Source organism: Somniosus microcephalus, chromosome 3, assembly GCF_052327205.1.
Source record: "Somniosus microcephalus isolate GS21.2 chromosome 3, FLI_Smic_1.0, whole genome shotgun sequence".
Classification (NCBI taxonomy): Eukaryota; Metazoa; Chordata; class Chondrichthyes; order Squaliformes; family Somniosidae; genus Somniosus; species Somniosus microcephalus.
The window spans coordinates 140,013,048-140,027,686 of record NC_140989.1 but is presented as its reverse complement, the minus strand read 5'-3'; the positions used below and the strand labels follow the sequence as shown (position 1 = coordinate 140,027,686).

Sequence of the window (14,639 nt, the reverse complement as noted above, 5' to 3'; positions counted from 1 at the left end):
AACTCGGGGGGGGAGGTCAGGAACTCAGGGGGGGGAAGGTCAGGAACTCGGGGGGGGGGGGAAGGTCAGGAACTCCGGGGGGAGGTCAGGAACTCCGGGGGGAGGTCAGGAACTCGTTGGAGGGGAGGTCAGGAACTCGGGGGTGGGGGGGGGGAGGTCAGGAACTCCGGGGGCGGGGGGAGGTCAGGAACTCGGAGGGGGGAGGTCAGGAACTCGGGGGAGGGGGGGAGGTCAGGAACTCGGGGGGAGAAGGTCAGGAACTCGGGGGGGGGGAACGTCAGGAACTCGGGCAGGGGGGGAGGTCAGGAACTCGGGCAGGGGGGGAGGTCAGGAACTCGGGCAGGGGGGGAGGTCAGGAACTCGGGCAGGGGGGGAGGTCAGGAACTCGGGCAGGGGGGGAGGTCAGGAACTCGGGCAGGGGGGGAGGTCAGGAACTCGGGGGGGAGGGGGTCAGGAACTCGGAGGGGGAGGTCAGGAACTCGGGGGGGGGAGTTCAGGAACTCGGGGGGGGAGGTCAGGAACTCAGCGGGGGGGAGGTCAGGAACTTGGCGGGGGGAAGGTCAGGAACTCGGGGGGGGAGGTCAGGAACTCAGGGGGGGGGAAGGTCAGGAACTCGGGGGGGAAGGTCAGGAACTCGGGGGGGGGGAAGGTCAGGAACTCGGGGGGGGAAGGTCAGGAACTCGGCGGGGGGAAGGCCAGGAACTCGGGGGGGGAGGTCAGCAACTTAGGGGGGAAGGTCAGGAACTCGGGGGGGGGGAGGTCAGGAACTCGGGGGGGGGAGGTCAGGAACTCGGGGAGGGGGGAAGGTCAGGAACTCCGGGGGGGGAGGTCAGGAACTCGGGGGGGGGGGAAGGTCAGGAACTCGGGGGGGGGGGGGGGAGGTCAGGAACTCGGGGAGGGGGGAAGGTCAGGAACTCCGGGGGGGGAGGTCAGGAACTCGGGGGGGGCGGGGAAGGTCAGGAACTCGGGGGGGGGGGAAGGTCAGGAACTCGGGGGGGGGGGAAGATCAGGAACTCGGTGGGGGGGGAAGGTCAGGAACTCGGGGGGGGAAGGTCAGGAACTCGGGGGGGGAGGTCAGGAACTCGGGGGGGGAAGGTCAGGAACTCGGGGGGGGAAGGTCAGGAACTCGGGGGGGGAAGGTCAGGAACTCGGGGGGGGAGGTCAGGAACTCGGCGGGGGGAAGGTCAGGAACTCGGGGGGGGGAAGGTCAGGAACTCGGGGGGGGGAAGGTCAGGAACTCGGGGCGGGGGGAAGGTCAGGAACTCGGGGGGGGAAGGTCAGGAACTCGGGGGGGAAGGTCAGGAACTCGGGGGGGAAGGACAGGAACTCGGGGGGGGGAAGGTCAGGAACTCAGTGGGGGGGGAGGTCAGGAACTCGGGGGGGGGAAGGTCAGGAACTCGGGGGGGGAAGGTCAGGAACTCGGCGGGGGGAAGGTCAGGAACCCGGCGGGGGGAAGGTCAGGAACTCGGGGGGGGGAAGGTCAGGAACTCGGGGGGGGGGAAGGTCAGGAACTCGGGGCGGGGGGAAGGTCAGGAACTCGGGGGGGGAAGGTCAGGAACTCGGGGGGGAAGGACAGGAACTCGGGGGGGGGGAAGGTCAGGAACTCGGGGGGGAGGTCAGGAACTCTGGGGGGTGAGGTCAGGAACTCGGGGGGGGGAAGGTCAGGAACTCAAGGGGGGGAAGGTCAGGAACTTAGGGGGGGAGGTCAGGAACTCGGGGGGGGAGGTCAGGAACTCGGGGGGGGAGGTCAGGAACTCGGGGGGGAGGTCAGGAACTCGGGGGTGGAAGGTCAGGAACTCTGGGGGGGGAGGTCAGGAACTCGGGGGGGGAAGGTCAGGAACTCAAGGGGGGGAAGGTCAGGAACTCAAGGGGGGGAGGTCAGGAACTCGGGGGGGGAAGGTCAGGAACTTAGGGGGGGAGGTCAGGAACTCGGGGGGGGAGGTCAGGAACTCGGGGGGAGGTCAGGAACTCGGGGGGGGGAAGGTCAGGAACTCGGGGGGTGGAAGGTCAGGACCTCGGGGGGGGAGGTCAGGAACTCGGGGGGGGAAGGTCAGGAACTCGGGGGGGGGGAGGTCAAGAACTCGGGGGGGGGAAGGTCAGGAACTCGGGGGGGGAAGGTCAGGAACTTGCGGGGGGGGAAGGTCAGGAACTCAGGGGGGGAGGTCAGCAACTTAGGGGGGGAAGGTCAGGAACTCGGGGGGGGGGAGGTCAGGAACTCGGGGGGGGAAGGTCAGGAACTCGGGGGGGGGAAGGTCAGGAACTCCGGGGGGGGAGGTCAGGAACTCAGGGGGGCGAGGTCAGGAACTCGGTGGGGGGAGGTCAGGAACTCTCGGGGGGGAGGTCAGGAACTCGGCGGGGGGAAGGTCAGGAACTCCGGGGGGAGAGGTCAGGAACTCTGGGGGGGGGAAGGTCAGGAACTCGGGGGGGGAAGGTCAGGAACTCGGGGGGGGGGGAGGTCAGGAACTCGGGGGGGGGAGGTCAGGAACTCTGGGGGGGGAGGTCAGGAACTCGGCGGGGGGAAGGTCAGGAACTCGGGGGGGGAAGGTCAGGAACTCGGGGGGGGGAAGGTCAGGAACTCGGGGGGGAAGGTCAGGAACTCGTGGGGGAAGGTCAGGAACTCGGGGGGGGAGGTCAGGAACTCGGGGGGGAGGTCAGGAACTCAGGGGGGGGGAAGGTCAGGAACTCGGGTGGGGAGGTCAGGAACTCAGGGTGGGGAAGGTCAGGAACTCGGAGGGGGAGTTCAGGAACTCGGGGGGGGAGGTCAGGAACTCGGGGGGGAGGTCAGGAACTCGAGGGGGGGAAGGTCAAGAACTCGGGGCGGGGGAGGTCAGGAACTCAGGGGGGGAGGTCAGGAACTCGGGGGGGAGGTCAGGAATTCGGGGGGGAGGTCAGGAACTCAGGGGGGTGAGGTCAGGAACTCGGGTGGGGAGGTCAGGAACTCAGGGTGGGGAGGTCAGGAACTCAGGGGGGTGAGGTCAGGAACTCGGGGGGGGAGGTCAGGAACTCAGGGGGGGGAAGGTCAGGAACTCGGGGGGGGGAGGTCAGGAACTCAGGGGGGGGAAGGTCAGGAACTCGGGGGGGGAGGTCAGGAACTCGGGGGGGGAGGTCAGGAACTCAGGGGGGGGAAGGTCAGGAACTCGGGGGGGGGGGGAAGGTCAGGAACTCCGGGGGGAGGTCAGGAACTCCGGGGGGAGGTCAGGAACTCGTTGGAGGGGAGGTCAGGAACTCGGGGGTGGGGGGGGGGAGGTCAGGAACTCCGGGGGCGGGGGGAGGTCAGGAACTCGGAGGGGGGAGGTCAGGAACTCGGGGGAGGGGGGGAGGTCAGGAACTCGGGGGGAGAAGGTCAGGAACTCGGGGGGGGGGAACGTCAGGAACTCGGGCAGGGGGGGAGGTCAGGAACTCGGGCAGGGGGGGAGGTCAGGAACTCGGGCAGGGGGGGAGGTCAGGAACTCGGGGGGGAGGGGGTCAGGAACTCGGAGGGGGAGGTCAGGAACTCGGGGGGGGGGAGTTCAGGAACTCGGGGGGGTAGGTCAGGAACTCAGGGGGGGGGAGGTCAGGAACTTGGCGGGGGGAAGGTCAGGAACTCGGGGGGGGAGGTCAGGAACTCAGGGGGGGGGAAGGTCAGGAACTCGGGTGGGGAGGTCAGGAACTCGGGTGGGGAGGTCAGGAACTCGGGGGGGGGAGGTCAGGAACTCGGGGGGGGGAGGTCAGGAACTCGGGTGGGGAGGTCAGGAACTCGGGTGGGGAGGTCAGGAACTCGGGTGGGGAGGTCAGGAACTCGGGTGGGGAGGTCAGGAACTCGGGTGGGGAGGTCAGGAACTCGGGTGGGGAGGTCAGGAACTCGGGTGGGGAGGTCAGGAACTCGGGTGGGGAGGTCAGGAACTCAGGGGGGGGAGGTCAGGAACTCAGGGGGGGGAAGGTCAGGAACTCGGAGGGGGAGGTCAGGAACTCGAGGGGGGGAAGGTCAAGAACTCGGGGCGGGGAGGTCAGGAACTCGGGGTGGGGAGGTCAGGAACTCGGGTGGGGAGGTCAGGAACTCGGGTGGGGAGGTCAGGAACTCGGGTGGGAGGTCAGGAACTCGGTGGGGGGAGGTCAGGAACTCGAGGGGGAGGTCAGGAACTCGGGTGGGGAGGTCAGGAACTCGGGTGGGGAGGTCAGGAACTCGGGTGGGGAGGTCAGGAACTCGGGTGGGGAGGTCAGGAACTCAGTGGGGGGAAGGTCAGGAACTCCGGGGGGGAGGTCAGGAACTCGGAGGGGGAGGTCAGGAACTCGAGGGGGAGGTCAGGAACTCGGGTGGGGAGGTCAGGAACTCGGGTGGGGAGGTCAGGAACTCGGGGGGGAGGTCAGGAACTCAGCGGGGGGAGGTCAGGAACTCGGAGGGGGAGGTCAGGAACTCGCGGGGGGAGCTCAGGAACTCGGGGGGGAGGTCAGGAACTTGGTGGGGGAGGTCAGGAACTCGAGGGGGGGAAGGTCAAGAACTCGGGGCGGGGGAGGTCAGGAACTCAGGGGGGTAGGTCAGGAACTCGGGGGGGGAGGTCAGGAACTCGGGGGGGAGGTCAGGAACTCGGGGGGGGGAAGGTCAGGAACTCGGGGGGGAGGTCAGGAACTCGGGGGGGAGGTCAGGAACTCGGGGCGGGGGGAAGGTCAGGAACTCGGGGGGGGAGGTCAGGAACTCGGGGGGGAGGTCAGGAACTCGGGGGGGTGAAGGTCAGGAACTCGGGGGGGAGGTCAGGAACTCGGGGGGGAGGTCAGGAACTCGGGGGGGGGGAAGGTCAGGAACTCGGGGGGGAGGTCAGGAACTCGGGGGGAGGTCAGGAACTCGGGGGGAGGTCAGGAACTCGGGGGGGTGAAGGTCTCAGGAACTCGGGGGGGAAGGTCAGGAACTCGGGGGGGGGGAGGTCAGGAACTCGGGGGGGGGAGGTCAGGAACTCGGGGGGGAGGTCAGGAACTCGGGGGGGAAGGTCAGGAACTCGGGGGGGAGGTCAGGAACTCGGGGGGGTGAAGGTCAGGAACTCGGGGGGGAGGTCAGGAACTCGGGGGGGTGAAGGTCAGGAACTCGGGGGGGAGGTCAGGAATTCGGGGGGGAAGGTCAGGAACTCGGGGGGGGGGAGGTCAGGAACTCGGGGGGGAGGTCAGGAATTCGGGGGGGAAGGTCAGGAACTCGGGGGGGAGGTCAGGAATTCGGGGGGGAAGGTCAGGAACTCGGGGGGGGGAAGGTCAGAACTCGGGGGGGAGGTCAGGAATTCGGGGGGGAAGGTCAGGAACTCGGGGGGGGGGGAGGTCAGGAACTCGGGGGGGGGGAAGGTCAGGTACTCGGGGGGGGGGAAGGTCAGGAACTCGGGGGGGGAGGTCAAGAACTCGGGGGGGAGGTCAGGAACTCGGGGGGAGGTCAGGAACTCGGGGGGGTGAAGGTCAGGAACTCGGGGGGGAGGTCAGGAACTCGGGGGGGTGAAGGTCAGGAACTCGGGGGGAAGGTCAGGAACTCGGGGGGGAGGTCAGGAACTCGGGGGGGAAGGTCAGGAACTCGGGGGGGAAGGTCAGGAACTCGGGGGGGAGGTCAGGAACTCGGGGGGGTGAAGGTCAGGAACTCCGGGGGGAGGTCAGGAATTCGGGGGGGGAGGTCAGGAACTCGGGGGGGAAGGTCAGGAACTCGGGGGGGGGGGGAGGTCAGGAACTCGGGGGGGGGGGAAGGTCAGGAACTCGGGGGGGGGGAAGGTCAGGAACTCGGGGGGGGGAAGGTCAGGAACTCCGGGGGGAGGTCAGGAACTCGTTGGAGGGGAGGTCAGGAACTCGGTGGGGGGGGGAGGTCAGGAACTCGGAGGGGGGAGGTCAGGAACTTGCGGGGGGGGGAGGTCAGGAACTCGGGGGGGGAAGGTCAGGAACTCGGGGGGGGGAACGTCAGGAACTCGGGAGGGGGGAGGTCAGGAACTCGGGGGGGAGGGGGTCAGGAACTCGGAGGGGGAGGTCAGGAACTCGGGGGGGGGGGAGTTCAGGAACTCCGGGGGGAGGTCAGGAACTCGGGGGGGGAGGTCAGGAACTCCGGGGGGAGGTCAGGAACTCGGGGGGGGGGGAGGTCAGGAACTCGGCGGGGGGGGGGAGGTCAGGAACTCGGGGCGGGGGAGGTCAGGAACTCCGGGGGGCGGTCAGGAACTCGGGCGGGGGGGAGGTCAGGAACTCGGGGGGGGGAGGTCAGGAACTCGGGGGGGGGAGGTCAGGAACTCGGGGGGGGGAGGTCAGGAACTCCGGGGGGCGGTCAGGAACTCGGGCGGGGGGGAGGTCAGGAACTCGGGGGGGGGAGGTCAGGAACTCCGGGGGGAGGTCAGGAACTCGGGGGGGGGGGAGGTCAGGAACTCGGGGGGGGAGGTCAGGAACTCCGGGGGGCGGTCAGGAACTCGGGCGGGGGGGAGGTCAGGAACTCGGGGGGGGGAGGTCAGGAACTCCGGGGGGCGGTCAGGAACTCGGGCGGGGGGGAGGTCAGGAACTCGGGGGGGGGAGGTCAGGAACTCCGGGGGGCGGTCAGGAACTCGGGCGGGGGGGAGGTCAGGAACTCGGGGGGGGAGGTCAGGAACTTTGGGGGGGGAGGTCAGGAACTCCGGGGGGAGGTCAGGAACTCGTGGGGTGGGGGGGGAGGTCAGGAACTTGGCGGGGGGAGGTCAGGAACTCGGGGGGGGAAGGTCAGGAACTCGGGGTGGGGGAGTTCAGGAATTCGGGGGGGGGAACGTCAGGAACTCGGGCGGGGGGGGAGGTCAGGAACTCGGGGGGGAGGTCAGGAACTCGGTGGGGAGGTCAGGAACTCGGGGGAGATCAGGAACTCTGCGGGGGAGGTCAGGAACTCGGGGGGGGAAGGTCAGGAACTCGGGGGGGGAAGGTCAGGAACTCGGGGGGGGAAGCTCAGGAACTCGGTGGGGGAGGTCAGGAACTCGGCGGGGGGGGAAGGTCAGGAACCCGGTGGGGAAGGTCAGGAACTTGTTGTGGGGGAGAAGGTCCTAACCCAGCAAGGTGAGCCCTGTCTGTTCTCTGAAAGCTGTACTGTGAGCTCTCTCTGGAACCTGGCAGTCAGAATGAATTGATCAAATTACACATTGCAAAGTACTTGATTACTCAGACAAACTGCAGGGTGTGTCTTGTCCTCCAAGGGGACCAATCAAAAATCTGGTCTTGTCCTCCAAGGGGACCAATCAAAAATCTGGTCTTATCCTCCAAGGGGACCAATCAAAAATCTGGTCTTGTCATCCAAGGGGACCAATCAGAAATCTGGTGTTGGTAATTCACACCGCCCTTTTTAAATGCGATGAGGTTTTCTGGTGCTGGTGTGAGGCATTAAGCCCCATTCCCTGTTTGACATGGGAACCCTTCATCTTCTCTCTATACCATTAGGCAGCATTGATGCAGAATGCACCTACAGTTATCTGCATCACATACAGACAGCTGAACGAAGATCCATAAGGAACGAGTAATCGAGGATACAGATAATGATGCATGTCAACTCCTTTGACTGCTTTAAAATTGTGAAGACAATTGTAAGCATTTATTATCTATTTAAAGTACTTTTTTTGTTCCTTTTAAAGAGGTTTTGCTGACTAAAGTCAAACATTTTGACCAAAAAAAAACACATACAAGAAACTCTCATTTAAACAGCACTGGAATTCTCTATTAACCGGCAAAATTCATACTCCGAAAACAACACCTCAATAACCGGAAATGTTGCCGAGTCTGAGTCTCCTGCGGTGGCCGAGTTAGTCAGTGGGGGTAGTTCTCCAAACTGCCACTACTCGGCTTCTTGGCGCTGTCAGAAGTCCGAACACCTCAATAACAGGAGTCTGACTCTCCTGCGCTGCTGGTAGTCTCTTCCGATCCGCTATTTTTCTGTGTTATGGATTACCCTCAACTGGCAGTACTGTACTTAATCAAGCATCTTCCACCATCCATTTAACACAACATTCTATAGGTGAGTACCCAATTACTGTATACTGCACATTTCTTGATTTTTTTATTTTTGTTTGTTAAAAATAGCCTTGGTAGATAACCCTCTCCGTCATCCGGAATTTTTAATCAACCGGCACCATCCCGGTCCCGTCAGAGCCGGATACCAAAGAGTTTCCTATATTTGCTCCTAGCTGATTTCATCTGATTTTTGGACCCAAATTCAATAGAAATAATAAAAGCGGAAAATCAGAGTGCCTAATTATTATGCACAAATGCAAAATAATGCTTATCACAGGGTAAATTTTGAAAAAGCAACTGAACTGAGTTCAGTTGATTTCCTGGGGTCAGGTTCATTCACATGATCTTGGTGGGCTCCCAGCACACTTTCCAATGCTGTTGGATTACCCGTCTAGACTGGAGATGTGGAAGGGAAGTGACTTGCAGCCCTTTGCCCAGAGTAGCCTAGCTGGTGATCCCAGCAGAAGAAAAACAAAATTCACTTACAAAAATTAGTTGCTAACATCTTCCACTTTACCTAATGCAATCAATTAATTGTACTGCAATTAGGCAAGTACAGCCGTCTAGCGTTCAAATTGCCAACCCTTGGTAGCCAGGAACACCTGCTTACTGTACTATGGTGCAAATGACAGGAAATATGTGGTAGGATATAGTCCTATCATTTGCATCTTATTACAATATGCCTGCCCACATGGACGTGCTGTTCTCCTAATGTTATATCCAGCTGCAAACTGCAAATGCGGCTTCAGCTAGCAGGGAGAAGATGAACAGCTGGCCACCTAATTTTTTCTCTTGAACCCACTGCATACAATGAAAATCTGCCTAAAGTGTATTCACAAGTTTGGAGAAAAATATACATAGCATCTATGAAAAAATTAATTACAGATGATTTTAACATCAGCCAGAAAAGAGTCAGACTTACTTGTTTTCCACTAGGTATTTGGAAAGAGTGAAATTTCCATCTTCACACGCTGCCATAAGTGGCGTTGTGAAATATTTGTCCTGCACATTGACCGGTACTCCCTGAAAAAATGCTTTCTTTAAAGATTGCATATCTTCTGCTTTTGCTGCATAGTTAATATTTATATACACTTTCTCTGGTTTATCTAAGTACCATGCAGAGTCATCCTGCAGTGGATGTTCTGGTGGCCTATCACGGTAAAATCGATTTGTATCCGTAAAATTCGTAAAATTTTCAATCATAAACTCTGGTGGGCCTCCATCTTCACGTCGAACGATATGTTCTTCTGGAAGTGTGCAAATTGGTATTGGTATACTTAATTTGCCCTTCTTGCCCCGTTTACCTTTCCTTCCCTTTTTCTTCTTGGGTTCATATGTGGCCATAAGGTAGACCTTTTCAAGGTATTTGGTACCTCTGAAGAACTCATTGATGTCAATAACTCCAGTGCGAGTTTTGTCATGTGCACTCATTAGCGCCGTTATTTCCTCTTCCTTCATTGGTACATTCTTTTCCTGAAGAATTGCAGCAAAATCCTCTTTTGTAAGCGTGCCATCTCCCCTGTCCATTGTTGCGAATGCATTCCGAAGAACAAGCTCATGATATAGAGACCAGTCATAGAGCCGGATAGCCCAGGGTTCGTTGGGATTTTTTATGTGGGGTTTGGCATATTTAGTGAAGAGCCGCTCCGCCTTGCGTAGTTCTTTCGCCACGGCTTTGTGACCATTTGCTTTGGCTGCAGCTCCTGGAGTCTTTTGCTGCAAGTTTTTTGTTTTGGGGATGCTCCCTGAGAAAAAAGCCAAAGAGTCAAATGAAAAAAGGAATTACAAGCTGTGCATTGCAACAAACTTTCACGTATCTTCCTTCATTATCCTCTCCTTGCTGTTTCGCCTGTGTACTAAGGATCAATAGGTTGAATATTCCTTCTTGACAACCAATGCAACTGATTCTGTTCGATGTATTTGAGAAATTCGTACTATGTTGACGCATATTGGAAATTCAGGCATGTAAGTCAGTGGGCACCACTGGATTTTCCAGGCATTATGATCCATATGGCTACATCTAAGCCACTTTAGTACTGAGCACAGTCTTCTGGCAGGTCTAAAATAGTCCCAGCGGGAACAGAGATTGCAGGATGTCAAAATAGGCCACTTACTGGCCTGAGATTACACTGGATACCTACTTGAAAAGGAAAAATTTGTATGACTGTGGGGAAAGAGCAGGGGAGTGAGACTAATTGGATAGCTCCTTCAAAAAGCCCAGCACAGGCATGATGGGCCGAATAGCCTCCTTCTTACAAATCTATGCTCCCACCCAGCGGCATTTTATCTTTGTCAACTTTGAAGTCGGACGAGGCTCCTGTTGCAAGTATTTATCCAATTCCCTTTTTAAAGTTATTATTGAATTTGCTTCCACAGTGTCAGCTGTGGCTTAGTTGGTAGCACACTCGCCTCTGAGTCAGAAGGCTGTGGGTTCATAGTCCCACTCCAGGGACTGGCACACATAAAGCTAGGCTGACACTCCAGTGGAGTGCTGCACTGCTGGAGGTGCCGTCTTTCGGACGAGATGGTAAACTGAGGCCCCGTCTGCTCGCTCAGGTGGACAAAAAGGATCCCATGGCACTATTTCGAAGAAGAGTAGGGGAGTTATCCCCGGTGTCCTGGCCAATATTTCTCCCTCAACCAACATAACAAAAAGAGATTATCTGATCATTTTCACATTGCTGTTTGTGGGAGCTTGCTGTGTGCAAATTGGCTGCAGTGTTTCCCACATTACAACAGTGACTCCACTTCAAAAGTATTTCATTGACTGTAAAGTGCTTTGAGATGTCTGGTGGTTGTGAAAGGTGCTATATAAATGCAAGTTTTTCTTTCTTTCTTCTTTCACTGCTCTCTCAGGCAGTGCATTCCAGATCATAATAACTTCAAGATGGGCAGGTGGGAACAGGAATAGGAGTGGGAAGCAGCCACCACTGGGGACCCAGGAAATGGCCCATGGCATACAGTAAATACTTGGTGTGGGGTGGGGTGCATGGTGTGGAGTTCCAGTGTAGTGAGGGATGGGGCAGAGGAGGCCTGAGGGTGCTTTCTGGAGGCCTATAGGAGCTCTCCTGCTCCTTCTATGAGTGTGGCAGAGGCACAATGGACTGAATGGCCTCCTTCTTACGAAGCTATGTTCCCACCCAGCGGCATTTTATCTTTGCTAACTTTGAAGTTGCCTAATTTAAATCTAAAAGTCGTGGCCTGGTATCAAAGCTGCCAGAAAAACCTGGCGGGATGCAGGTGAGTGGCCAGAACAAATTGTGCTAAGTAACATTTTTTAGTACTCGGGAGGATGCCTTGGGGGCTAGAAGGAGCAGGAGAGTTCCTCTGGGCGCCGGAAAAAATCCTTGGCCCTCCCCTGTTCTAGCCCTCACTACACTGGAACGCGTAACCATGGCATCCACCCCCCCACCCCCCCCAACAAGTATTTACCATATGTCAGAGACCGTTTCCTTGGGTCCCCAGTGGTGGCTGCTTCCCACTCCTATTCCCACTCCCACCTGCCTTGAAGTTGTTGTGATCTGGAAGGCACTGTCTGAAAGGGCGATGGAAACAGATTCAATAATAACTTTCAAATGGGAATTGGATAAATACTTGAAGAGGGAGAACTTGCAGTCCTATGGGGAAAGGACAAGGGAGTGGGACTAATTGGATAGCACAGGCACGATGGGCCGAATGGCCTCCATCTGTCCTGTATCATTCTATGATAAGTCATTCCCACCAGCTTTGGGCGGGAGACCAGTTTCAGATAGTAAAATGAGGTCCGGCCGTTAAAGTTGTGCAGGCCTCGTGAACGTTCAGACTTCCAGGTGCGCTGCACTTTTCAGGCATATTAAAAGGGCCTACGAGCTAAAACAGAACAGGTGCTCTGACTGCCCCCTGGAGGATGGCAGCAGCCAAAGCGCTGCTGAACTACTTTCATGCGCTTAAATTAAAGGCCAAAATGTGGAAACCATCACTAAAAGTAATCTAAATATTATAGTGTTGATTGCAATCCTCTCGCATCCAGGTATGGAAATAAATATATTATAGGATGTATAAAACAGCATACAACTTGCATTTATATAACACCTTTAATGTGGTAAAAATACACGTACTTGAAAGTTTGGAACCTGGAATTTTTACCATAACATGATCAAGTGTGAATAAGTGCAGTTTGGATGGTGTCACAACTGAAATATAAGAACAGAGGATTCTGCGGGAGCCACCTCCTTGCCTTAAGAACTTTATAACTGTACCTCTTTGTGCCAAAAACTTGGCGCAGCTAACAAAGCCACCCATTGCCGCAAGATGTAAAGCCGTGTTTCCATCCATGTTAATGATATTAATATCACAATCATAAGCAACCAAGGCTCGAATGACCTAAAAGAAAGACACATATGTCAGAAAACAGCAGTCACTCTCATCCTACTTCCTTTCCTATATTTTTTCTTCATTTTTGAATGATTTCCATCATTATGACATTAGTTGTGCTGGCACTATGGAAGTTTATTACAAGTACAGGTTAAAGAGAGCGGTTTCTAACTGGGACAACACGTAAATGAATTTTCCATTCCCTCCTGGTGTAAATAATTCAACCCAGGGAAGGAGTGACACAAATCAAGCTGGGGCATCATGTTGATAAAGTATTCATTTCTGTTAGCAACAAAATCACATTGAGATTGATTCCAGCTAACAAATCCTGCGTAATGTTTCTGGAAATAATATTTGCCAAGTAATATTTTCCTGCACTCCATTGCAATTAAATAGATTTTTGGTGCTCCGCTCACAAGCTGCGTGATTCAGGGCAGGCTCTGCATCCACATCGGAGTTGAATTAGCTCCACCATGATTGTTGTTTGCCAGCTGAATTATTTTTAGAGAACATGAGCAGGATTTTCCTCTTTCCAGTGGGGTAATGGCAAGGCTGGACTTCCGCTGCCCACCCCACCCTCACCCTATGATTCTGCCATAGAAGTAGAATGGGCCTGTATCCTCTGGATTTTAGAAGAATGAGAGGTGATCTCATTGAAATGTATAAAATTCTTGGAGGGTTTGACAGGATAGATGCTGAGAGGCTGTTTCAATTGGCTGGAGAGTCTAGAACTTGGGGTCATAATCTCAGAATAAGGGGTTGGCCATTTAGGACTGAGATGAGGAGAAATTTCTTCACTCAGAGGGTTGTGAATCTTTGGAATTCTCTACCCCAGAGGGCTGTGGATGCTCAGTCGTTGAGTATATTCAAGACAGAGACGGATAGATTTTTGGACACTAAGGGAATCAAGGTATATGGGGATAGGGCAGGAAAGATCAGGTAGAAGATCAGCCATGATCTTATTGAATGGCGGAGCAGGCTCGAGGGGCCGTATGTCCAACCCTGCTCCTATTTCTTATGTTCTTGTATTCTTATAGCTGCTGCCTATTTTCCTGAATTGAGGTCAGTTATAATGCTGGGCAGGCTCCTGGAGGGATTCCTGCCACCAAGAGGGAGCCCGCTCCTGCAAATTAGAAAATCTTGGCGGTGTTGTAGCGAGGCTGCATCCACATCACCCGAAAAGACAACAGAATATTTAAAGGGCCAGAAGAATCCCAAAGAGGAACTCAGCTGAAAAGTAAATCTTTGCATGGAATGGGTGGAGCCCCAGCAATGTTCCCCCTAATTTTTTTTGGGTGCGTGGCCCCTTTAAGGGGCTGTGCGACCCATTCACAGTTTCGCACATACGCAAAATTTAACATTGGCAAAGCCGGACCCGGGCTGCGCGGGGCCGGCAGAGAGCTGTGCAGCTGCTTGGAGGGAACGTTGAGCCCCAGTGGGAGTTCTTCAAAAACTAATTTGTGGGATGTGGGCACCGTTGGCAAGGTTGGCATTTATTATCCATCCCTAGGTGCCCTGCTTGTAGCGGTTTGATACAATTGAGTGGTTTGCTGGGGCGCGTCAGAGGGCAGTTAGGAGTCAAAGCAGGAGGGGTTGGGATCCCAAAAGTCGGTTCACCTTTTCAGGGGTCTCAGAGCACAGCAGAGATTTATAGCAAGTCAAAGAATTCCACATTCTGAACACCAAAAGATTTTTTCTAACCTTGCTTTTAATTCTTTTCCTGATGATTTTAAATCTGTATCCTCTCAATACCACCCCCACTGGCCAGTGGAATTAATCTATTATTATTTAGTTTGTCATAACTCTTTTTATAATCTTGAAAACCTCTAGCAAGTCACCTCTTGACCCCCTCAGTTCAAGGGAAAAAAAATCCCTAACTTGTCAAGCCTCTTTTCATAGCTTTAACCCTCATCCTTGTTAATGCCACAGTGAATCTACACTGCACCTTTTCCATTGCTTAAATGCTTCCTACAATGTGGTAACCAAAACTGCGCACACCATGTCACGCTGCTGAAGCAGAGTTAATAGATTATTTAAAAAGGGAATTAGATAGTTGCTTGAAAAGAGGACTATGAATGAGTATGGGGAGCTAGCAGGAGTGTGAGATTAGACTAGGTGGTTCGTGTGAAGAAAAATATGAGCACAGACTTGATGGGCCAAACGGAGGGTTTCTGTGCTGCAGCATTGTTATGATTCAGTGCTATATAGCACAAATTACATTCAACTTCCTGGGTTGTTCAATAGTGCTACAAAATGAAGATAGCGCGTATTTAACTTACTAAAAAATATAGAAGCAAGCACGTATTTAAAAAGAACCCTTATTGGCCCGTAATTTGTGGGCG

General features: G+C 55.8%; 1 protein-coding gene across 2 annotated transcripts in view; it reads right to left on the bottom strand.

The window, feature by feature from the left end:
• ankef1a (ankyrin repeat and EF-hand domain containing 1a) overlaps positions 1-14,639 on the bottom strand; it is a 70,194-nt gene that overhangs the window by 29,531 nt on the left and 26,024 nt on the right. For both annotated transcript variants that reach the window (XM_085981682.1, XM_085981680.1), the window contains exons 5-6: positions 12,183-12,306; positions 8,867-9,689 (exon numbers count right to left, since the gene is read on the bottom strand). In XM_085981682.1, coding sequence (XP_085837808.1) covers positions 8,867-9,689; positions 12,183-12,306 — 947 coding nt within the window. The remainder of the gene's footprint in view (positions 1-8,866; positions 9,690-12,182; positions 12,307-14,639) is intronic.